The 24,468-nt window shown below is 41.8% G+C and overlaps 1 protein-coding gene across 5 annotated transcripts in view; it reads left to right on the forward strand.

Annotated features, from left to right (window-relative positions):
• LOC147268841 (uncharacterized) overlaps positions 1 to 24,468 on the forward strand; it is a 51,477-nt gene that overhangs the window by 10,345 nt on the left and 16,664 nt on the right. For 3 of the 5 annotated variants that reach the window (XR_015119147.1, XR_015119149.1, XM_086223291.1), the window contains exons 6-21: positions 348 to 503; positions 626 to 805; positions 1,003 to 1,125; positions 1,311 to 1,424; positions 1,564 to 1,873; positions 2,379 to 2,494; positions 2,718 to 2,835; positions 2,982 to 3,073; positions 3,186 to 3,336; positions 7,558 to 7,664; positions 8,733 to 8,856; positions 9,988 to 10,121; positions 10,765 to 10,874; positions 12,452 to 12,620; positions 12,707 to 12,811; positions 12,919 to 24,369. Coding sequence is in view for 3 of the 5 variants with exons in the window: in XM_086223291.1 (XP_086079417.1) it covers positions 348 to 503; positions 626 to 805; positions 1,003 to 1,125; positions 1,311 to 1,424; positions 1,564 to 1,873; positions 2,379 to 2,494; positions 2,718 to 2,835; positions 2,982 to 3,073; positions 3,186 to 3,336; positions 7,558 to 7,664; positions 8,733 to 8,856; positions 9,988 to 10,121; positions 10,765 to 10,874; positions 12,452 to 12,620; positions 12,707 to 12,811; positions 12,919 to 24,369 (13,560 nt within the window). In the remaining 2 variants the exon portion in view is untranslated. The remainder of the gene's footprint in view (positions 1 to 347; positions 504 to 625; positions 806 to 1,002; positions 1,126 to 1,310; positions 1,425 to 1,563; positions 1,874 to 2,378; positions 2,495 to 2,717; positions 2,836 to 2,981; positions 3,074 to 3,185; positions 3,337 to 7,557; positions 7,665 to 8,732; positions 8,857 to 9,987; positions 10,122 to 10,764; positions 10,875 to 12,451; positions 12,621 to 12,706; positions 12,812 to 12,918; positions 24,370 to 24,468) is intronic. The other 2 variants (XM_086223317.1, XM_086223300.1) reach the window with 2 other exon arrangements.

Genomic DNA, 24,468 nt, shown 5'->3' on the forward strand with positions numbered 1-24,468 from the left:
TCACTCTATGCAAACAATTGCCACAGAAACTATACTTCATGATGTTCACATTTTTGTTGTTTTGATCATTTGTGTGTGTGTGTGTGTGTGTGTGTGTGTGTGTTTATATTATTGTCATGATATGAATACATAAAAATCACTAACTCAACATTGTGTTAAGTGACTAAAACGCTTTTGAGGAATTATGTATTCAGTGTTTTTCATTATGTGCCTGAAGTGGAGAGGCCATCTTTGAAGCCCGTGGATAGAAGGTATATCAAGGGTTATACAGTGAGGATCTGACCGGGCAATAGTTTTTTCGGGGTTTTGTTCATTTCTCTAACGAAGCATCACTAATTTTCTTTTAGAGGAAGGAGGTGGAGGCACAGCAGCAGAGAGGTGAGGAGATGGATGTCATGCTGACAGAGAAGGACAGGAAGTTGGCTGAGAAGGAGGCCTACATTATCCACTTGCAAACAGCACTGGCTGGAGATCAGCCTGTCGCACTTCCACCGCAACAAAAGGTAATACAAGCCCAAGTGATGTCATTCTATTTGGTTCACCGTTTTTCATTTTTTAACATCTTGAGATTTGAGAGATTTAAGTTTAAATCAGCAAACACCATCCTCCTTCTGTACCTCCTCAGGCGACAGAGGAAGGTGGAGCAATGCAGGAGCTTCAGCTGCTGGTGCAGAGCCTGACAAGAAAGGTTGGAGAAGCAGATGAGCGCTACAGTTTGCTCCAGGAGCAGACAGACAGTCTGAAAGAGCTTCTGGCCTCAGAGAAGGAGCAGTACAGCCAGAAAGAGAGCATGTACAAGCAGAACGTAGGTTTTTAAAACACGGGATGATCACACACTGGCACACTGCCTTCTGTTAAATGCATGCAGAAAATAACATTTTAATGATATGATTTGATCATTTCATATTCTGCATTTATACCGTTGTAATTTTTTGTATTAATTTCTCACCACTGTGTGTACGAGTTGCATCTGTACCTCTGATATATCTTGTTTGGTTTCAGATCCAGACATTCAAAGACATAATTCTCCAGAAGGATAACCAGCTGATGGAGATGAACCAGATGCATGAACAGGAGCTCTTCAAGCTGGCAGCAAAGTCTGACGCCAGTGCTGACCTCGAGCAGGTCTGTAACACTCATCTCTGCAATCTCTCTCTGATAAAATGATGTAACTTACATGATTTTCCTGTTGTGTCATGATTTTATGGAACATAGAGTCTGATGGTGACTTTGATTGAATAATTCTGTGCAGCTGTGTGGACTATACTTACACTTTGGTTGCACTTATTTTGTTCCTCATTTCTCAACAGCTTTTGAAGGCTCTAAAACAGAAGCTCCATGAGAAGGAAGAGGTGCTTCTGGGTAAAACCCAGGTCATTGATGTTCTTCAGGGAGAGGTGGATGGCAGGGACCAGCAGATAAAGGTCAAGAAATATGTCTGAACTATTTTCTATACCTGAAATACTTCTGTTCTTGTGGTGTATTGTTTGTGAAGATATGCTTTGATGATTACATGAAGTACCACATTTATCTTGAATATCACTGTCTTCACTGTGCCCATAGGAGTTAATGGAGCGACTTCGTAGACAGCAGGTTGAACGTGAGAACCTGGAATCCAAGATGGAGGCTGAAAAACATGTCATGAGAGCACAACTTCGGGATCTGATGGAGAAGCAGCAGGCAGAGGTGCGGCAAATGACTGAGCAACATCAGGCACTGCTGGCCCAAACCCAACAAGATCTTCTGGGGCAGCTGGAGGAGCTGAGAAGGTCCTCAGCAGCAGCAGCAGCACCATCAGCCTCTCAGGAGGCCTCAGGAGCTGAAAACTTGACCGGGGATTCAGCCTTCGTCGAACGGATAGCTGAGCTTGAAGGTTGGTGGGTTTTCTTGGATCTGTGTTTCTGCTAATCAATGTCACCTTTTAAAAACACATTTCTTAGAAGTCGACAATAGTTTGTGCAAAGTACTTTTTATTAGAGCAACTCTGCCATCGTTGATTGTTTTTATTGAGCCCATCAGACAAAGTATTTGAGTTTATATATTTTCAAGAGCTAAAGTATAAATGGATTTTCCCCCATATTTATACCTCCCTCAGTAGTCGTTGCATTTGCTGCAATCAGAAAAGGATATTATCACCTGTGATTGTTTATTAACTTTATTGACTGTCCCATTTATTGACTGTCCCATTTATTGACTGTCCCATTTATTGACTGTCCCATTATGATATGAGAAAGTTCGTCATAAGAAAACAGCCTGCTGTATTTGTTGTATCTATGAAAATAGACCTGTAAGATGTCCTCAGAAAGCTTTGTTGTTTTTCTGACCATAACTGTGAATGTCACCATTTCATCAGACTTTCTCTCTCTTCTCTTCTGCAGCCCAGACAAAGCACAAAACAGATGAAGCCAGCAGATCAGAGGCTAAATTCTTGAAAATGAAAGCCTGGTCTAAATCTCGAATCAGACAGTTGGAGGAGGAGTTAAAGAAAAGCCAGGTCCGGTTACTAACTACGAGACTTGGTCAAATTTACTTTTTACATTTCATTTTAGAGAGGAACCCTTGTGTGTGTTTGTTCTAATTGAAATGCACACTGTAAGTGATATTGTGCCATTACGGTAAATGAGAAAATATGATACACTTGAAGTATAAAGCACATCTATACACAGGTTACAACTCAGACTAAGGCGTTAAAAAGATGTTTTCCTTTTTCCCTCAAGGCTGGATTTGCCCCCCCTGACCTGACAGCCCTGCGCAGTCGTGTCACAGCCCTGGAAGAGGAGCGAGAGGAAAACCTCTGGAAGGTGGAGCAATATGATGACGTCAAAGCAAAGAATGGTGACTGAGTAATATTACTATTTATGTGCTGATGTTAATTTTACTCACTGCATGTCTTTAAAACCCTGTCAGGTCTTACAACTACAATGGAAAAAGAATGGGCACTTCTTGTTTCTGAACACCATGTGTTTGTTTTCCACCTATAGAAATGCTGGAGGCTAAACTCGTGGTTTATGAGGAGCAACAGAGGACACTTCAAACTGAGCTGGAGCAATTCACCAAGAGGGCTGCCTCTCAGGTAAGGGGATCCAGGATTTCTCTCAAAATCATCCTTCTCTTGGTTCCCAGATAGTGAGATGCTGTGCTGAAGTCTGCTTATTGTTTCCTGCCTCTCCCTGCTTTCGCCACAGGCAAGTGAATCGGGCAGTGCTGATGACACTCAAAGCCAAGTCTTGGAGTGGCAGGAGATGGTAGCTGAAGCAGTCAGCGCCAGGGACCGGGCCAGGGAGGAGAAGACTGCCATGGTCCTCCGCATTAGCCACATGGAGGAGGAAAGAGAGGGTAAGGCCTTTGCCAGATGATGACAAATAGTCAATAGAGTTCAATCTCACCACTAGTACTGAACAAATGGAGCGACTTGCCAGCAGCAGTGCTCAAAAAGCTGTTGCATTACAGGAAAGAGGAAAAACATATTTGTGTAAGATGTGGGTATTAATATCTATTAAATATATACATTCTGCTGCAAGCACAACTTACTGCTTAGAAAGCCTTAAACACTGTAAACCAGCAATGCTCAGGCACTTTAGGGTTAGTGTTATTCGAATAAAGAAATGCCCTTAAGTGACCAGTCTTTCCATCACCACAAGAGCATTCTTAGCTTCATGCAGCAAGACACACACTCCATCACGTCAGTAGCGGTCAATTCTCATCTTGATTTCAAGATGAAAAGGAAAGAGTCACAAGGAAACAGTGGACAAGTACTTTTTATTTCCTTTTTTCATCAATAAGAAAAATAAGCTCATCATTTACACTCCAGTTAGGAGTACCTTGTACTCCTGTAGTATGTACAGGGTTATTCCTGAAATTCTTAAAAAAAAAAAACAACTTTAATTTGCAGAGATATAAAAGTACTGAGTTAGTTTCAGTGTACTAGTTTACACCGGACTATAGTGGGTGGTGGTATTAATCCATTACACTCACTCTGCTCATCAACTATACACAATATTAGGGCCACATTGAGGGATAAAATCTTAGGCATTGAGTTTAATGTCTAAATTCTAGACTGAATTTTCTAGAGCTTCGACTTCAAACTCGATGCCTACGATTTTATCCCTCAATGTGGCCCTAATATTGTGTATAGTTGATGAGCAGAGTGAGTGTAATGGATTAATACCACCACCCACTATAGTCCGGTGTAAACTAGTACACTGAAACTAAATAGTATATATACTTTAATTTGCTGTGATATTAATTATTGGCTTCATTTTTGTAAATATGTATTACTATGTATATCTATGTCTTATCAATCTATCTATGTCAATCTATCTATCTATCTATCTATCTATCTATCTATCTATATATATATATATATATATATATATATATATATATAATTTTTTTTTTTTTTTGATTGTTGAAGGTTGATGCAGAGACATCTCTATCCATGTCTCTTAGTTCATGTATTCACCTCAGTTTTAAACTGCTGGCGCCAAAACTGCTTAGAAATCACATCAGAAACTTTGCTGCCATTGTTGAATGTACACAACGCTCCCACTACGCCCCCCAGTGGTAGCTTGGTTGTAAGGCCCATGGCTATTAGTTATCCTCCTAATGTGGGGATTTCTTTATATTTCCACGAAGAGCCCATTGTAGCTCATAGTTAGCATTAGCAGACATTCGTAGGTAAACTGATAGAGTCCTGTAACATCCCTGCAGTGAAACATACCATCCTGAGTGTTATGAAATCCATTTTTTACCATTTCTGTGTTGTGGTGCTGTTGAAATTATATTTTGCTTTACTGACAGGTGTTTATAATTGTTGATTTAATTAAGGTGGTCAAAAATTATAAACACCCCTCTGTATCACACAGTATAATTCAGTAAACTGAACTAAGTGGCAGCTGTCTGTAAATGTCGTCCTTTGATTTTGTCCGAACACCCCACCCTCAGCAGAACCACCACCTCCCCCATGTTTTGTAGCAGAGCGACTCAGTTTGTGTTCTACTGTTTATTATCTACATGTCTTGTGTTGTCTGACTGAACATCACTTTCTTTTTCTTTATTTTGCCCCCCTGTCCTCACTGTTGTTAATGGGGAGCATTTGAGTCCCCCATGCTGCCTCCCATCTCATGGACCACCGCCCCCACTCTCCCTCTCCAGCCCCTGCTCCAGGGATGGGAGTAGCCACACAGAGCAGTTTCCCATCAGTTTTGTGCATGCAGGCTTCTCCAACCCTCCGGTGCAACTTGTGCTCACTGTACTGTCTGTAGTTTCCCTGAGTCTCATTTTTACTGGGGGAGCTACAGGTAGTGCAGTGGCAGGCTGCACATATCAGTCTGCCATTTTGTTTCTCCTTCCTCCCCTCCCCTTGTGTTTTTCTCTTCTTTTCCTTTCTTTCATCACTCCTTGTTTTTCTGTCATGTAGGTTTTCTTACTGTTGTTCGATTTCTGGTGTGGCCACACTAAGACCTGTAGGTGTAATACATCAAAATTAACAACAGTACATTACATACAATCTCAACATTGTTCTGTCTCTTTTGTGGTGGGATGGCTGTCGTTGCTCTATCCTTTGGAAGAGGACTGATGTGTGTGCTAAGACTGACTAGAGTTTCATTCATAGTGTTGGATACTGCACACATAAAATAATCCAGAAATGAAAAGTGTCTGTCAATAGAAGATAGTTCAGAAGGTAGGTTTGCTGAGAGTATTCATTTAATTTGTGTGCTGTCATAACTGTCGGTGACTTACTTTCATACCTCTTTATACAAGCAACATTAAAGATATGGTATTGGATTACTGAAGTGCAACTGATGGATAGATAGGGAGGAGAATGAATGATCGTATTATTGATTACTCAGACAAATTGAAGCCTTCTCTTGACTGCCAAAAGCCTGACAGCTGAGAGGTTTTACTGAACTCTGTCTCAGTTCTCTACTGCTCTTTGGATGGCAGAAACCCTTCCTAGTAAGGCTGCATGATCAGTCATTTTAAAATCATGATCTCCATTCCAAACTCTTTGACATCTAATTTTTAGATGAGATGACTTTGTCCCATTTTCATGAAAGACATCAGCTGCACTGAAATAAGTGCTCATACTTGGTGGGTGACAGGGTATAAAGGACAATAAAAAAATAGTCATATTTTGTTGTGTTGGTTCCATATTAGGCATTTTTTGTTGCTTCATTTACATCGAACAAGATCATGAGAGGAAATCGTGATGTTCATTTTCATGCAGTCTTCTTTCTGAAAACATTATTATTAATAATTCTTACGTATTATTATCCATTCAGACTTGATTAATGTGGTGCTTTGTACCTTTGCATTCATTCAAAACATTCCTGTATTTGTCATTTTGGTAGGTTTAATTCAGATTGTCTAACTATGTGAAGCAGATGCTCTAACTTGCTTGTAATGCTTCCGCTGCCTGTAAGTGCTGCTTCAAATGCTAACTATGATGCTTGTGTGACACTCTAATTGGTGCAGTTACAGAGTTTGGAGGGTGACAGTAACATGCATGCTGTTAGTATCTACGTTAGATCTCATTACTGTTCTAAGCAATGTCTAAAGAGATGGAGACTGCACCAACATCAGGACCTGCTGGGTTTCTTTGCTTCTCAGCTTTGCTTCTCTTCCAGTAACCCACAGATAACTTGTCAATAGGTCCCGTCTGCCCTTGCCTGTTTATGTGCTGAATCCTCACTGACCACCTCTGCTTGTTTAACCCACTGCACTGTCCCTTTTCTGCACCAACCCTTGCTTTGAGCTACCCACCTCCTCCTCCCCTACACATTAGCCTGTTGTCACAAAACAGATGGGAACATGTTTCATACATCTTAATCAATTTGGCATTGCCCTGCTTTCACGCTGTCCAGCTGAATGAAAGTCCGATGAAAAGCAACAGAAGATCCCCCTCACGTTTGAACCTGTCTGTTGTCTTTCTAAATAGCTGCCTGCTCTCCTTATTGAAGAAACAGCAATGAAACAAGTGTGACTCACAGAAATGGCTCCTTCCTTCCTCCCACAGCCACTTTTACTCTCTTTCTCCCTCATGTTTGAATGCAGTCTGTTTTCCTTTGCAATGCAAATTAGGTGTGCATGGCTCTGACGTGAATGTTGCTTTTTAAAAAGGTTTCTGAAGTCCACAATACCTCATGCAAACTCAAAAGTGCGTACCGAGCTGGAGTATGGAGTAACGCTCTCATCTTTATCCATTCTTGTTTCACTCAGTCTCTGTCTCCATACTTCATGTCTCTTGCTGCCTCCACTGTTGGATGAAAATAGTTTTCCTTGTGACGAGGCCTCTTTGTGGCAGTGGTGAAAGTGTCTCATCTCCCTCTTCACCAGCACCTTCTGTGCCATCACACTCCTTATCTGCTCTCCATCTCTGTCATCCTGTCTTCAACACATGTCTTGTTTCACACTGCTTTCATTCTGTCCAAACTCTGTTTTCTACCCACCGCCCATCCCATAAATACATCCTCCATCCATCTCAAAATATCCCCTTTCCCTGTGGCACAAAACTGATTGAGGATGACTGGTTCTTTCCTGGCTGCTCCGATCCAGCACTAGTCACTCGGCAGCAGGAGTTGGAGGAGGAGCTTGCGCAAGCTCGGGGGCTCAACCAGCACAGGGCCAAAAAGCTGGGCACGCCAGCTCAACGGAACCTGCAGGTAGGCGAGCATGTCGCGTGGTTGCATCAGTGTACCCTTGGATATTTGTAAATAGTTTACATGTGCTGTCATTTTCACAATGGCTTATGTCCAACTGAGGGAACTAAGAGTAGCATCACCAAATGTGCTGCAGTAACACCACCACTTGAAGCATATTAAGCCATAAAACTTGAAGTGGTCACTGACAACCTCAAATGTAAATGTAATTGTCTTTGTAACAGCCTACGTCTATTTAAATTCAGCAGTAAGCTTTGTAACTAGAAACAAGTGAGGTCCACGGATGGTACCTGGAATAGTCAGGTTTGCTTGGTAAAACATTTGACTGCAATTGTGACTTAAACCTGACTATTCTATTTAGAATGTTTTTAATATGCTCAAGTTTTTGAGGTTATATAGGTGAGTGGTCTTGTCAGACATTGGTGGATGTCATCCCTTCCACCTCTATGCCACCCTATCACAGATGGGCCTTTATCATGGGGTGTTTTTTAAAACTCTGAAATTGCTATTTTATTTTTGACGACACATTGTAACGTCAAACTATCAGCTGGTTGCACCTTAACAGGTACAATCTTAAGGTGGTCCGTTTGCTCCACCTGCCTCTTCTGGCCCAAGGAGCATGTGATACAGACCTGAATTCATACAGGTGGAAGCTTGTGGATTCCCTTTACTCAACACATTTTCCCCCTGAACTACTATTCAAAAAAAAATCTAACAAGCTGAACAGAAAACTTAACAAAAGGTGGACATTAATGATAATCTAAGAAAATCAGCTTTCTCTGTTGACCTGCCCTTACACTCTTAAAGGAATAGATCAGTCCTAACATACAGGAAGGGGTTTAGGCATAAAAACGGAACACATAGAGAACCAACTGGAAATGCACCCTCCATAGATCTTAAATTCATTAATTTAAAAGTTATATCATAGTCTTTGAACAAACAGAAGTGGGAGTTAGTTCATTAGTTTGTTTTTGTGAATTATCATGTCCAAACATTGAACTTTTCCTTTACAGTATAGTCATTTTACAACCTGGCCGTATCCTGCTTCAATCAAAATGTTCTGACTCTTAGGAGGACTTTGAGTTTGATGGGCAGGTGCCATACCAGGACCCCCGCAGCACCTCAGAGAGCACAACCCCAATGGAAGGAGAGAACATGGGAGGTTGGTGGCCCGAGTACAGTACTCCTGACACAGGTGTGAGACCGCTAGACAGTTTACCCAGGCATGCACACAGCCATCTGGAAACTTGCATTGTGTTTGGGTCGATATTTTGTGGTTCTCACCATAACACTCCAAACCTAGCTTTTTGAGTGTTGGTTTGCGGCTGTTGGTTGGTTTGTCTTTTTTTCCATCTAAGATCTGAGCTGTATTGGTTTGTATGATTTTATATGCCATTGGGATGAGCTTGGTTGAGCTTGCCTTCATTTTTGCTGGTGCACTCATTGGCAAGGTCAAACTCAAACAAGCTAAACTTAAGGTCCTCCTCAGTTTGATAAAAATAACCCTTGGACAATTGATGTTAATCCAAGAGATTATCATTTATACATGAGTTTCCATTTCCATCTGCTTGTGGTATTTTATTTGGACACGTGCATGCAGGTTGAGCTGGCTAGTATTTGTTGCGATCACCTCTGAATGCACTGAACCCCTGTGAGACCATATACTGTAAATATAGGTGGCAAGCTTCTCCCCATCTGTGGTAAGTTTTGTTTTTTTTTGCATGTTCAGCTCCTTTTTCTTCTCTCCATTCTGTCTTGTGTTCTTGTAAAGTGTATGTCACAGATAAAGAAGAAACTACTTAGTGATTAGTAACTTAATGAAATGATCAGAGTAGAGTTGGTAACTAGAGAAATGTTGGTGATGAAACTAGGTCTTTCCAAATGTACATTGTGCTGAGTATATCATGTGACGCAGTCTAGAGTATAGATGATTCCACTGCTCTTCTCTCAGGAGACCCATTTGGAAGTACACTGAGATAAAACTACAGCATGATAACGCCTCTTCTCTGCAATACATCCTCATCCATCCATCCATTTTCTATGCAGCTTATCGGAGCCAAATATAAGGAACGCCATTTTGTGTGTGTGTGTGTGTGAGAGAGAGAGAGAGAGAGAGAGAGAGAATTAAAGAACATTATAAAGAGCCGTAAATTGCCATAAGGTAGAAAAGCACCATATAAATAGAACCACGAATTACAGGCTTAAAAATCGTAGTCATTAGGCCTCACCATCAGTTTGATCTCCTTGAACCTAATAAACTAACAAATGCAAGTATGTTAAAGTCAGACGATGCCCAAACACCTGTTTCCGTTCCTAATGATTCCAGGTGGTTTACGGTCTGTTGTTGAGGAGCTGGAGCTGGAACGGAACCAACTTCAGGAACAGATACTGAGCTTGGAGGAGCGCTGTCAAGACCTTGAAGATCGGCTGCAGCTACAGGCCCGTATCGAGGCGCTACAGGTAACCTCATTTTACACAACCCCACACTCTGTCGGAACAGTCAGGGTTAAGTCAACCAGTTTTCCCTCCATTAAATATTATCTTACACTAACATGGAAAAATGAAATGTACTTACTGATGAGCTGAGTGATTTGCATGTTCCCACCCCAAAGGACTAGGATCATGTAACAAACCCTTCTAACACAGGTGACGTTTGATGTAGATGAAGATGAGCAGCCATATTGGGTCTCTCAGGTGTGTTGGGTCTTAAATCTGGGTGTGCGCTAGAGAGCACCTCTGGCGGTGGCAGCTAATGGTGTGGTGTGCTTGGTTAACCTTGAGTATGGATTTCAAATCATGTTTTTAAACAAGTTCTTTGGCAGACCCACTGGGTGTTGGGAATTACATTTCGTTGCTGAACTTTGAAACCGTCACAAATACAGACAGCCAAAGTTACTTGTATGACTGATTGGGAAAACAAAGATCAGCTTTCTTTTCTGATGCTGACAATGAGGACAGCAGTAACAACTAATTAGAAATAATTTTTGACGCTGATCTCCAGCGGGTCTGCTCTTATCTACATCCGTGTGCAGTGAGAGTTCTTCATTCGGGGCTTTTGAAAATTAATATCTGCATGCTGATCTTTGTTTTTCTGCCACCACAGAATGAGACTGAGAAATTACAGAGCCAACTTGCCACCGTGCGAAGTCAGCAGAGCAGAGATGCAGAGAAGCATCACCTGCTGGTTAGCAGTCTCAATGAACAACTCAAAGGGTGAGATATTTTTGTAAACATTTGAAACACAAGATTATTGGAACTTTATGGCACATTGCTTTGATAGTTGTAGGCTAAACACTGAATTATCACCAAGCAAATGCATCCAGTCAGATTTGGCTTCCACTGTGTAGAGGAATTTTGTGTGATGAAGGAATTCGTCAGATACAAGAAACAGGCTGGAGACTCAGCGATGGTTTACACTGGAAAATCTAATTGATACGTCCAATACAGATGTACAAGGTTGTCTGTGAGATCAGGTGGACTCAGCTCCCCCAGAACATCTGATCTCCTTTCCTCTTATGTCGTCATACTTGTCCTGTTGGGCACTGTCAGTTATACCTCATCAGAACTTTAAGCACAGATGTGACCTTCACGTAGTCTGAACACAGTTACGCACATAGACAACGCTGGCGCTTTGCGTGTCAGCTTCACTATCAGTAGGTGTTCTAGCAACAAAGTCACAAGAACCAAGAACTCAGATCGGCTCTTATTCTTACGGACGAATTATGAGAATAAGACCAAGAAAGTTTAAAGAAAGGACACCTGATGAAATTCCTTATCACACTGCAAAAATATTATACTGTTTATAGGATAACTTTATATATAAGGTTTAGTAGTTTTCTGTCGTTTTTCCCATTTACCTTACATTCACCTTTCCAAGCAGCTGCAGCCTTGAAACCAACTGGTCATTGTGTTTTCAAAAAGTGGAATGTATTTTTATAATACCAGGACCACTGTCTCATCACCATGGTGTCACAGATAATTACCACAGTTATCAGTATGATCACAGTGTTGTTAAAGCTCCATCACCTCCATCATAGAGGGCTGGGTGGTGCACCCAAAGATGAGTCTAAAAATCACGACGTTGGTGTTTTCATGGGGAATTTCTTTTCCTACTTCCAGCAGACAGGCATTCTTTAATAAAGTCTCCCTCATGATTCTTACAGAATCTGAAACACGCCCCCTAACCCTAACCCCAACCCGGGCTAGCACGAGGGTTAATTTTGTCCAAAAGACACCTCAACCTGTGGGCCCTTTTTAAGTGATCTGTTGTGCCAGGCAGTTGCTGGATGGCACTATGTGCTTGCCATGTGTTCTTGGTGTGTTCAGCCTCATTTTAGTATTTGGAGTGCATGTAATCAGAGTGCAACAAAGCAGTCATTAGACACCTAATTCGTCATAGGTGTGTTTTGGGTGTGACATAGCTTAAATCCAGTCAGAGAGCCTTGTGTCAGCCCTTTTAGTCATTTCCTTTTCTACGATAACTGTCTGCAAAAGTAGAGCACAAATTTATTTTCTAGTTAAAGCGTGAGGTCACTTGGCGTGAAAATGTCGCACCAGCTTGATGCTAGCAATTACGCTTGAGAGAGTGCCAATTTACACCAAGCTTAAAATAGGTCCGCTAGACTGGTGGAGTAGTTCTATGGCTACAAGCCACCACGGTCTCTTTCTCAACTCTATATCAGCAAAACTGTTTCTACCCAGAACATTGACATTTTTGCACGCTGTCTTGTTTTGACTCTTGGTATTTGAAAGTGTTGAATATTTCATCCGTCATAATTGTGCTTTGTTAGGCTGAGTGATACACAAGAATGCCTGGAAAGCTCGCTCATTGAGAAGGAGAACACATTGGCCAAGACATCTGAGAAGCTTGAGCTGATCAACAGCCTCCGAGAATCTTTGAGTGGAAAAGAGATTCAGTACAAAGAGGTGTCTGAGAAGCTCCTCCAGACTGAGCACACGGTAAGGATTTCAGTTCTACTTAGGATTTTGGTCACTATTAAGTACTCCACTGTGGTTGATTTTTATTTGTTTTTTCCTTCTCTAAGCTGGATGTTGCTTCCAAGAAATGCAGCAGCTCAGAGAAGCAGTGCTCAGAGTTGAAAGGCGAAGTTGTTGACCTCACGCAAAAGCTGAGTGTCCTCAGGGATAAGGTGTGCTTTAATATTTCCGTAATGGAAATGTCATACACAGTTGTTTGTTCGGTCATCAAGCTTCTCCTGCCTTATTTGGCGCTTCATTGTTCTCTTATCATTTGCAGACACAGAAGCAGGAAGTCACCATAGAAACTTTACAAATCGAGGTCGACCAGACAAATGAGGAACTGGATAAACTAAACACCGCCCACTTGGAAGAACGAGCCCAACTCATTCATGACCTTCAAAGCTGTGAGCGGGAAATTGATAGTCTGAAAGACAGCCTGCTGGAAAAGGACAAGGAAATATCGGTCCTCTCTGGTAACATGGCAGAATATACAGAACAGGTTACAGCACTGAAGCAGGAGCTCAAGCTGAAAGGAGAGAACCTGGTTCAAGTAGAAAATGCTCTAAGTAAAGCAGAGCAAGAGGCCATGATTATGAGAAACTCACAGAATTCTGATCAGCAATCTCTGAATAGCAAAATCACAGAGCTCATTGGGAAAATCAAGGATACTGAAATGGAGTTAATCAAGGCCAAAGAAGAAAAGGAATCTAAAGTAGCCGAGGTGGAACATCTGATAAAGCAGGCTGAGGAGGACAGGAAAACTATTCAGGCTCTTCGAGGAGAGACCCAGAGACACATTATGAGCCATCGTAATCATCTTTCTGAATGTGAAACACACATCACTTCACTAAGAGAGCAGCTGATCTTATCCACCCAGCGCCTACAGGAGTCAGAGGGACTCGTTTTGGAGCTCAAGGACAAAAATACCAACAATGAGAAGCAGCTTATTGATAAGGAGCAGACATTTGAAAAAGAACTCAAATCCTTCAAGGATGAGCAGAACAAACTTCTGGCACAAGTTGAAAAATATCATGGTGATGTGGAGTCATTGTCTAAACAACTAGAGGAGCAAGCACAGAGCGAGCAGAATATCAAAAAATGCATGCAGGACAAATTGGAAATAATCGCATCACTGGAAGACAAACTGGAGACAACTGCTCAACAGGCTGAGGGTGAGCGGCAGAAATTTAATGCTGAATTGCAAGTCAAGGATTTAGAAAATCAGAAGCTGAGCAAAGAAATAAAGAACAACTCTGAAAAAATCTCAAAATTCAAAAACCTCTTAAAAAGCATGAAGACAGAAAAAGAGCAGCTGCAAGAGAAGGTCAAAGGCCTGACTGAGGAGCTTGAACTCCAGAAGGAGAATGTGAAACAACTTAATGAGAAGGTTGCAACTGCACTTGAACTTAAAAGTAGTCTGGAGAAGCAAGTACATAGTATGACAAAGGAGAAAGAGAGGCTTGAGCTGGAAGTAGATGAAAGAGTCAAGACCATTTCAGAAGTTACACTAGAAAAGGACTCTCTGCAAGCCAAAATATCTTTGTTGGAAACACAACATTCACAAAACAACAAGATTATTCAAGACTTAGAAAAAGAGAAGGAGGATTTGACTGCACAAGCTAATGAGTTAAACAGACTTCTTGAGCAAAGCACGCTCTCAAACTCTGAGATTCTGCTTGCCAAGACAAATGAATGTAGTAATCTCAACTGCTTACTCAGGGAGAAGGAGGACAAAGTCATACAACTGCAAGAAGAAGTGCAAAGCTTTACTTCTAAGGTAGGCCAGCTTCAGCAAGATATAGAGGGAAGAGAGCAGATTGCCTCTGAACTTCGAGTACAGATAGAGTCCCAAAGAAATGAGCAAACACAGCTTCAAGATACATTGGCTTTGCTGCAAGAGCAGGCATGCACTCTGAAGTCTTGCTTATTGGAGAAGGATCTGATGTTGAAAGAAAAAGCAGAAGAGTGCCACAGTTTCCAGGATGAGATGATTCAACAGAAAACCACTGGATCCAATCTCCGAGCTGAGGTTGAATCCCTTCATGAAGAACGCTCACAACTTCACAAGCAACTCACAGAGAGAGAAGAAATGTTGACAAGTGTGACACAACAGTGTCAAACACACAAAAACCAGCTTATCGATGGAAACAAGACTGTTGTGTCTCTGAATGACCAAATCAGAGAAGTGAAGGGAAAGTCCCAAATGCTTGAATCTGAAGCAGAACAAAGGAAAACAGAACTGGTAAGCCTGAAGAGCCAAATTCAGACACTCACAGAGGAAAACCAACAACTTCATGCTGCTTGCAAATCCAGAGAGCAAGAGCTTGATCAGCAAATACACATCACATCTGACCTTGATGGAAAACTCAAAGCGACTCTTGAACAGAATTCCAATTTGAGCTTGAGGATTACTACTCTAATAGAAGATAGTCAGAGACTAGAGGAGGAGTTGGCACAGAGCACAAAATCCTTTTCTGAATTAATCACTGAGAAGAGTGTCCTGCAAGAAAAACACTCCTGTCTTGAAATTAAAATTTCAGATAATCAGAGAGTAATCGAGGAGCTGGTAAAAGACAAAGAGAAGCTTACTGTTGCAGAAAGTGAATTAAAACACATTCTCAAGGAAAGTGAGATGTCAAACTCTGTAGGTTTGCTGGAGAAAACAAATGAGTGTGCCAATTTGTCAGAAGCATTGAGAGAAAGAGAAGCACAAATTCAACATTTGCAAGAGCAATGTGATAGCCTTAAAATACAATTGAGTCAACTCAACATTTTCTTGAATGAGAAAGAACACCTAGCGTCAGAAAAGAGTTCACAGCTGGAAGCTCAGCAGACTCAACTGCTACAACTCCAAGATACCATATCTATGCTTCAAGAACAGGGATCAGTCCTCAAGTCTGGGCTAATGGAGAAGGATGCTCTGGTTCAACAGAAAGCAGAGGAATGTGGTGTTTTTCAGAAGGAAGTCACTTTACAGAAACACCTCATATCACAGATGGAGGATGAGCTTGACTCACTCAGGCAAGTGGCAAAACAGCAGATTGAGCAGAAGGAAGAGATGTTAAAAGAGGTAACAAATGATTCTCAAAACCTTAAAGATGAGCTTAATAAACGAAACGAATCAGTGATTTCACTCAGCAGTCAGCTTGGTGCCATGAATGAGAATTTGGCTGAGATGGAGCTTGAAGTGACCAACCTGAAAGCTACAGTGCAGAGTCTCACTGCAGATAATTGCCAGCTGAAACAGGAAGAGGACCAAAGGAAGGCAGAGATAATTGGTTTGACAGATAGTATTAAAGCAGTGAATGATCAGAATGTAAAATTAAAATCTGAACTTCAAAAAACTGTAACAGAACTTTCTGAAGCCCAGGAAACAGTCACACATCTAAAAACAGCCATCTCTGATAGGGACATCCAGCTCAAAACAGTTTGGTCAGAGAGGGAGCAGCTTATTTCGACCACGCAGGGGAAAGATGACTCACTGAAACAGCAGGAGAACACCGTCCAACAACTCAACAGTAGGATTGTTGAGCAGGATGTACTGCTGATGCAGAGAGTTGAGGACAATGCTGGCTTAAAAGCTCAAATTGCAGAGCTTGAAGATTCTGCTGCCAAACTCAGAGACCAAGTCCAAGGCCTTACCTCAGAGTCATCCATGTTGAAGAATGTTTTAGAGAACGCAGAACAGTCAAGTCTGGAATATCAAAGCAATTCTTCAGTTGTTGTCGCAAACTTAAACGCAAACCTACAGACCAAAGAGCAGGAGTGTGAGAGCCTTAAAGAACGGATTTCACACCTTGAAGAATCAGTTACAAAGATTAACAAAACCCTCCAAGTGCAGATATCTGAAGCAACGCATCTAAAAAAGGCCCTGGAAGAAAAAGAAGCATGTGTTTTGGACCAATCCAAATCCCTTCAGGATTTGCAGCGAAGAGCAGACGAGGCATTTCTCTTCAAAACACAGTTCATGGAAAGCACAGAGTTAGTGTCACAACTACAAAATCAGTGTCAGGTACTGTCCAATGATATAAAAAACCACAAAAAGTCAGCAGAAGAAACACAGAGTGCCTTCACCAACCTACAAGATAAATATGCAGCACATCTAGAGGAGATGCAAGATGTGAGACAGCAACTGTGTCGAAGGTCTGATGAGTTGTCAACCCTTCAGAAGTTGATGGATGATACCAGCAGTGAACATCAGACTGCAAACGCCACTATAGAAACACTGACGGAGCAGTTGTCCTCCATCCAACATAAACTTGAGAAAACACAAGACCTGAACTCCAGTCTGTTAAAAGAAAAGGATGAAGCTTTTGCTTCTCATCAAGCTAGTGTGTCACTGTTGACTGTTGAAATAGAGCGACTGAAATCCCAGCATCTTCAAGTGGTGGCAAAAATGAATGCACTGACCGAAAACCTGGAGCAGAGAGAAATGGCTCTCCATGCAATTAATAGTCAGTACGCAGCCCAAGCCAAACACACGTCTCAGCTGGTTTCAGAAATACAGAAATTAGAAGAACAAAATAAGAGGCTGAATGAGGAGATTCGTTTTTCAACAGAAGCTCACCAGAGGCATCTTACTGCAGTCAGCAATGAAAACACACATTTGCAAGAGGATGTTGGGAAACTTCTTGCAGAGAAGGAAGAGCTGGAAAGACGACATCGTCAAATTTGGGCATCGCAGGGGGAGCTGGAAGTTCAGCTGGAGCAGCAGTCCAGCAGCATGAGTGAAGTGATGCAGAAAATGGGGTCTGAGAAGGAGATCCTTCAAGCAAAGGTTAGTGCCCAAGATGAAGAACTTTCTCACTTAAAAGAAAACATCCAAAAGATAGAGCAAATTCTCCAGGATTCTGAGAAAGAGTGGCTGTTAGTGCTGGATAGAGAAAAGCAGGATAAGAATATGCTTGCAGAAAAATTGGGAAGTATTGAAAATGAAATGAAATCTAAAGATATTAAGGTTAATGCTTTGAAACAAGACTTGGACAATGTGCAAGTGAAATTAGCCGAGGCTTCCGCTGCAATTAGTAAAGGTTCTGATCTACTCAGTGCAAAAGAGTTGGAGGCATCAGCATCCAGGATTCAACTTGAAAAGGTCCTAGCATCTGTGCAGGAAAAGGATAATGAAAACAGTGGTATGCAACAAGCTCTAAATGCAGTGGAACACAAGTTACAAAAACTTATAGGGAGAAAAAATGATTCTTACAAAGTTTCATCTGTTTGGTCACCGTTTGAATCAAAGCCATCAGTCGCTTTAAATGACACGAAGGTTTATTTACTGCACATGATTGAACAAGTAGAAGCAAGTCATGAGTCCCAGGTAGATGCTTTGAAAACTGAGATGGTTAGGACTCAAGCAGACTTACAGGAGACACAGAATGCTCTTGATGACGTAGCAAGGAGTCATTCAGAGAAGGGTCAGCAAGTTGCTCTTCTCCAAGAGAGAATCGAACATTTACAGATTCAGCTCAGTGCTGAAGTAGAGAAAATGAAAGAAGCTACTGTCAGTCACTTGTCTTTACACAGTGAATTCCAAGCAAAAGATGAGGAAATCAACTGCATGAGCATTCAAATAACTCAGCAGAAGGAATTACTTGCAGGACTTAGTCAGCAATTAAAGGATAAAGATGCATCCATCGCCCAAGTCATGGAATCTGCCTCCAGTGAAAGGGTGAGACTCGGGGAGGAAAAGGCTTCACTGATAGGGCAACTAGAAAGCAAGGATCAAACTTACCAAACCTCCATGAAGCAGCTTGAAGAACGCCTGTCATGCTCGGACAGAGAAGTTGAAATCAAGAATTCAGAGAAGCTTGAGCTGATGAAGGAAAAGGATGATTTGAAAGGTGAGCTAGGCAGGGTGTCGAAAGAAAAGGATGTTATGAAGAAGAAGCTTCAAGCTGCTCTTGTTATAAGAAAGGATCTAATGAAAAAAATTGAAGAGTATGAAAAACAAAAAGAAGGCAGCGTAAAAGCCACAACTGAGGTTTCACTTTTGATGGATAAATTGCAGGACTCAACAAATCAAGCTCAAGCCAAAGCAGAAATTTACGAAGAAAAGATATCTCTTCTTGAAAAGAAAATCCTTGAGAAAGAGGGAGAGATTGTTGATTGCAAAGCAGAAAGCAAAAAGCTCGTGGAACAGTTAGAATCAGAAAAAGGCATTTTACAAACTGCATTAAGTGAGAAGGAAGTATTTTTGTCAGAAACATTGCTGACACTCAGCGAGAAAACTGCCCATGTCGAACAACTCCACCAAAGTGTTGCTGAGAGACAAGATGCCTTTGAGCAAGACAGAAACAGCATGCTGCAGAAATTGGAAGAGCTTCAAATTGAAATCCAATCATGTAAAGATGAGTCAAAGGACAAATCTTCTACTGCCCTTGATTTAGAGAAGGAGCTAATACAGATGAAGCAAGAAAAGGTAGTGCTTCAGAAGAAGGCCCAGGCTGCCCTGCTGGCACGTAAAGAGACAATGAAGAAGGCACAAGAAAATGAAAAGAAACTATCTAAAGAACTAAGTGAGCTGAAAGATGACTACAAGGCTCTCTTGGAACAACACTGTCAGCAGACGAATGCACTGAATGCTGTCCAGTTAAACTTTGACGAGAAGGTCCGGGAACTGGAGGACATTCGTAAAACCTCTTTGTCATATCTCGATGAACTGGACACTTTAAGACAGCTCATTGAGGAGAGAGATACAGTTGTTCAAGATTTGAAAATGTGTCTGGCTGAGAAAGAGACCCATTGTCATTCTCTGTCAAATGTAGAAACAGAGCTGGAAATGGTGAAATCCAAATTTGAGAGCGTGTCTCTTGAGATGGAAAGTAAAAATGAGGCTCTGGTCGTCATGGAGCAAAGAGCCGAAATGTTGAACTCAAAGGTGCGTGTGGTCGAGAGTGACTTGGAGAAAGCTTATGCAGAAGTAAAAGTGAAAACGGAAGAGGTCCAGAAATATCAGGAAAGAATCAAAGCTGCTGAGCTTGCATCCCAACAAGAGAGGCAATCTTTAATTAATGAAAAAATGGCTGTGGAGACCCAGCTAAACATCTGTGAGTCTAAACTAGAAGAACACAATCTTGCAAATGAAGGAAGGTATCAAATCTTGATGGAAGACAACAAGACTCTTAAGGAGCAAGTGTTCACCTTCCAGAACACTTTAGCAAAGACACAGCAGCAGCTGAGTGAGAGGGAATGTAGTTTGACTGAGGAGCTAGAAAAAGTAAAGCTGCATTGTACAGAGAAACAGAGAACTTTGGAACTGTTCAGGCAAGAAAAAGAAAACGCTTTCAGAATAGTTGATGAACTAAGAGCTGAGGTGAACGGGTTAACTACCCAACTGAAGCAGTCTAAGAATGAGCAGCAGCATGAAGAGGATGTTACGAAAGATGAGGTCAGGTCTTCTTTCAAAAGTGCCCAAGACTTTGAAGCAAAACTAAAACAGAGCGATGATGCCTCTTTAGTTTCTAAGGCAGAACTTCTAGAAAAAGAAGAGTTAATTGCTGCACTTACACTGCAATTACAGCAGCAAGTCAAAGTTCATGAAATAGCTATTACTAAAATGAAAACTGAGAATCAAGAGCTTCAGAAATCTCAAGAAGACTGCATCAAAGTAATTGATCAGGATAACCAAAGCAAAATATCACTTCTATCCAGGAAACTTCAAGCAGCTTTAGTGTCAAGGAAAGAACTGTTGAAGGAAAATGCAGCTGTCAAAGAGGAAATACAAAAGCTGTCAGCCAAACATGAAGCGAAAGAAACGGAATATTCTGCACTGGAATCTTCTGTTTTGAAGTTGAAACAACAAAATCAGGACCTGGAAAGCTTGGTGACATCTCTTAACACAGACAAAGAGAAACTCATGGCTGAGATTCAGTGCATCAGGAATGATAATCGCAATCTGTCTGCAGCCTGCGAAAGCCTAAAACAAACCATAGAAAACATCACCCAGCAGAAGCAAGCCTTTTCTTGCCAGCTTGAATCTCTGAAGGACTCTCAAACTGAGGAGCTGACCAAGTGGAAATCGAAGCACTCCGACCTTAAACAAGACTATGAGTCTCTTTTACAAGCTTATGAAAATGTTGGCAGTGAAATGGATAAGATGAGGCAGCTTTTGGAGGGGGCCAAAAGAGACAGACAAGAAGCCCAAAGAAAAGTGCACAAGCACGAGACTGAGATTGAGATTCTGCAGAGGCACACTAGAGTGCTGGAGGATGAAAATGAAAGGATTACAGAGGAGATGCGCACTTTATCAAAAAAGAACCAGCAGAAGATTGAGGAGCTGGAGGACGAGAATCATAAAATGAGAAAAGAACTGAGTGAGATTGAGGAGACCCACAGGATGGTGATGTGTGAACTGACTGATAAAAATCAACATTTGGAGGTTGAGGTTTGCCAATTTAAGGAGTCATCAGAGGATCTCGGAGAGAAGCTGGCAGAGACTCGGGCTGAAAATGTCCAACTGGCTGAAAAGCTTGAAGAAGCTATTCACTCATCAGAAAAGAAGCACTTGGAATCCATATCATATACAAGCAACATGCAGCTCAAACTTGATGAAGCTCTAAGTTTGAATAATTCCCTGACCGCGCAGATTGAGGCCCAGAAAACGGAACTTGGTGCTCAGTTGGAAACGAGAACTCTGTTGCAAAGAGAGAAGCAGAATCTTTCTGAAAGAATTGAGAAGATATATAACGATCATGAATTGCATTTGCGATCGAAAGACGATGCCATAAAAGAGCTCCAAGACATTATTAATAGGCACAGCCAGGAGACGATTAGCCTAAATGAGAAGGTTAGAATCTTGGAGGATGACAAGTCTCTTCTCCAAGAGGAACTTGAAAATGCTCAAGAGATTTCAGACAAAGTGAAAAACGAAAATGAGTATTTGGAAACTCTGATCTTGAAAAACTCTGAACGAATTGATGAACTGACCGAGTCTGTCGGTGTTTCGCAAACTCACAACACGCAGCTGTCTTCTCAACTTGCAGCAAGTAAGGAAATGACTAACCAGGTCCGTCAAGAAAAAGAAGAGGAGCAGCTGAAGTTAGTTCGCGAGTTTGAGGAGAAACTCAAGATGGTTCGGCGAGGCAATGAAGGCTCCAAGAACATTCACAAAGAGCTGCAAGAACTCCTAAAAGAAAAGCATCAGGAGATAAATCAGTTGCAGCAAAACTGCATAAAGTATCAGGAAGTGATTTTAGATTTAGAGAGCTCTTTGAAGACCTCAGAGTCAGCCTGTGACAACCTGGAAAAAGAATTGAAGAAGAGCTCAGAGAAGATGTCTGTCGTCGTGGAGAGAAGTCAACAGGTTGAAGCTGAGCTGATCTCATGCAAAAGTCTCCTCCAAGAGGCCACAGAAAATGTTGAGCTGGTGAAGTCTGAAAAAGACCAACTGGCTGTAGAAATTTTGCAGCAAAATAAGAAGTTTGCGGATCAGGCCTCAGATGAAACAAAATCACAGCAAAATGAGAAACAGATAAACTTCTATGTGGAAAATCAAGTTGTACTGCAGCAACAAATAGATGATCTCAAAGGTTTAAAAGATAAAGAAAGTCAAAAAGTTTCTGAACTAAGGCAACAAATAGACTCTCAAGATCTGCAGCTAAATACTCTAAAGAGAGCATGTGAAACACATGAAGCTAAGCTGTTGGCTTTATCTTCCACTCCTCAAGGGGCAGATGCTTCCAAACTTTGGAACGAGTTGTACCAAAAGACCTTGCATGAGAAGGATAACCAGCTCCTTGAACAAGGTTTTGTGATCAAAAGGTTCCTTGAAGATATGCGAGTGAAAGAAAAAGAAGTGAATGACCTCAGGGTGACCAAGTCAAGACTGGAGAGGACGCTGAATGAATACTCAGTTGCTGCCGCAGCACAGCAAAGACAGCTATTTGTGATGAGTGCCAGCAATGCTGAACTTTCTGAGACAGTTCAGCTTTTGACCGTGCAGGTAAAAGAACTCAACGCTCAGGTTGAAAGAATAGAACAAGACAGAAACATGCTCAACAGACAGCTTGCCGACAAAGAAAATGAGATTTCCCAAATGCAGCTTAATCTCCAGCAAATGGAGAAGATAAATGCAGACACAGATGCTCAGCTGCTACTTTTACAGTCTCAAAGTGACAACTTTCAGGCAGACCTTGAGAAGCAGGAAGGGATTTCTCTCCACCTGAAGACACTTCTCCAGAGCAAAGATGCTGAGATCTCCTCTTTGCTCTCCTCTCGAGACGGACACATGTCAGGATATCTAGAACAGCTCCAGGCTAATTATCGAACCCAGGTAGCCGTTTACGAGGACAGGTTAGCATCTTTACACTATCAAAGAGAAAAGGCTGACAAAGAGTTGAGGGGGTTCGAGGGCAAGGTCAGAAGTCTGCAAGCTAACATTAACAAGTCTGTCCAGGAGAAAGAACAGATGGCAGTGAAAATGGAGTCCTTCAAGAACTCCATGGTGTCTTTACAGAGTGAAAGGGAGCGGCTGGTGTCCGAATACAGAATACTTGAGGCAAAGAGTCAATTGGGCTTAAAAGGTAAAGAAGGCTCTCCTGATGGGGAAGGTGGAGCAACCAAAGGACTTAAACACGAAATTAGGAAATTGTTACATCAAATGGATGACTTAAATTCAGAGAATGCAATGCTCAGGGCACAGCTGGTACGTTACAGAGAAGATTTGAATCAAGTTTTATCACTGAAAGACAGCCAGTTGAAGGTGCTGCTCAAGAAGCAGCAGGATATAATCAAGAACCTTGAAAACCAAAATGCTGGAGCTGAAAAGAAGCAAAGAGAGTCTCAGCTGGAGCTCCAAAGGCAAGAGGAGGAGCTGACTAAACTAAGAGCTCAAGTTACAAAACTAGAGAGTGATATTTTGATTCAAACCGCAACAAATGAGGGCAAAGTGATTGCTGACTTGCAGCAAGCTGTGGCAGCCAAAGCAGCCGAGTGTAATAATCTCCAGCAAAAATGTCTTTCTCAAAAAATCTTAAGCGATGAGCTCAATGAGAAATTGCAGGTGCTGGAGAACGAAACAGATAAAAAACTGGCAGATGCTGAGGATAAATACAATGCTGAGCTGGAAACCTTTGAGCGTGAGGTGCTGGTAATAAGGAATGAGCGAGAGACGGCTGATCAAAGGGTGGCAGAGCTGGCAAAGGACCTACTGGAAATGGAGCAACAGTTATCAGAGGCCAAAATGCAAAATAAAGATGCACAGTCTCAAAATGAGTCCCTGTGCAAAGCCATGGCTGCTCTGCAGAATGACCGTGACCAGCTCATTGACGACTTCAAGATCCTGCGAAACAGATATGATGAAGAACTCAGAGAGACTCAGGCAGCCTTGAACAAAGTTGAGCGGAGTCTACAAGATGCCATGTCTGACTTGGCAATGTTCACCAAAGAGAGAGACATCCTTGCTCATACAGTTAAAGCTTTAGAGAGCAAAGACACACACACAGAGTTGAACAAGTTGTTGGGTGAGCTGTCGAAGGCTGTAGCAGAGAAGGAAAAGCAACTGAAGCAGGTCATCTTGGAAAATACCATGTACAGCAGGCAGTTGTCAGCATTCTCCAGATCCATGGCCAGCCTCCAAAATGATCGTGACAGGATGGTTGATGAGCTTGCTGGTGCCACAAGACTGGTTGAGTCCAAGCAATGGTCACGGCCAAAGGCTTTGTCTTCCATGAGTGTGGAAAGGTCAAATGGAAGTGCCACTGATGCTTTCCAGAATGACAAACACGGGCCGGTAAGTCAAGGAATCAGCTGGGAGTTGAGTTTGGCTGTTGTTTGGCTTACTCTTCCTTTTTCTGCAGCATTTTGTTTTGCCGACAGCATGAAGGGTCCA

Source organism: Aulostomus chinensis, chromosome 2, assembly GCF_037954235.1.
Source record: "Aulostomus chinensis isolate RoL2024-O1b breed Wild chromosome 2, RoL_Achi_v1.0, whole genome shotgun sequence".
Lineage (NCBI taxonomy): Eukaryota > Metazoa > Chordata > Actinopteri > Syngnathiformes > Aulostomidae > Aulostomus > Aulostomus chinensis.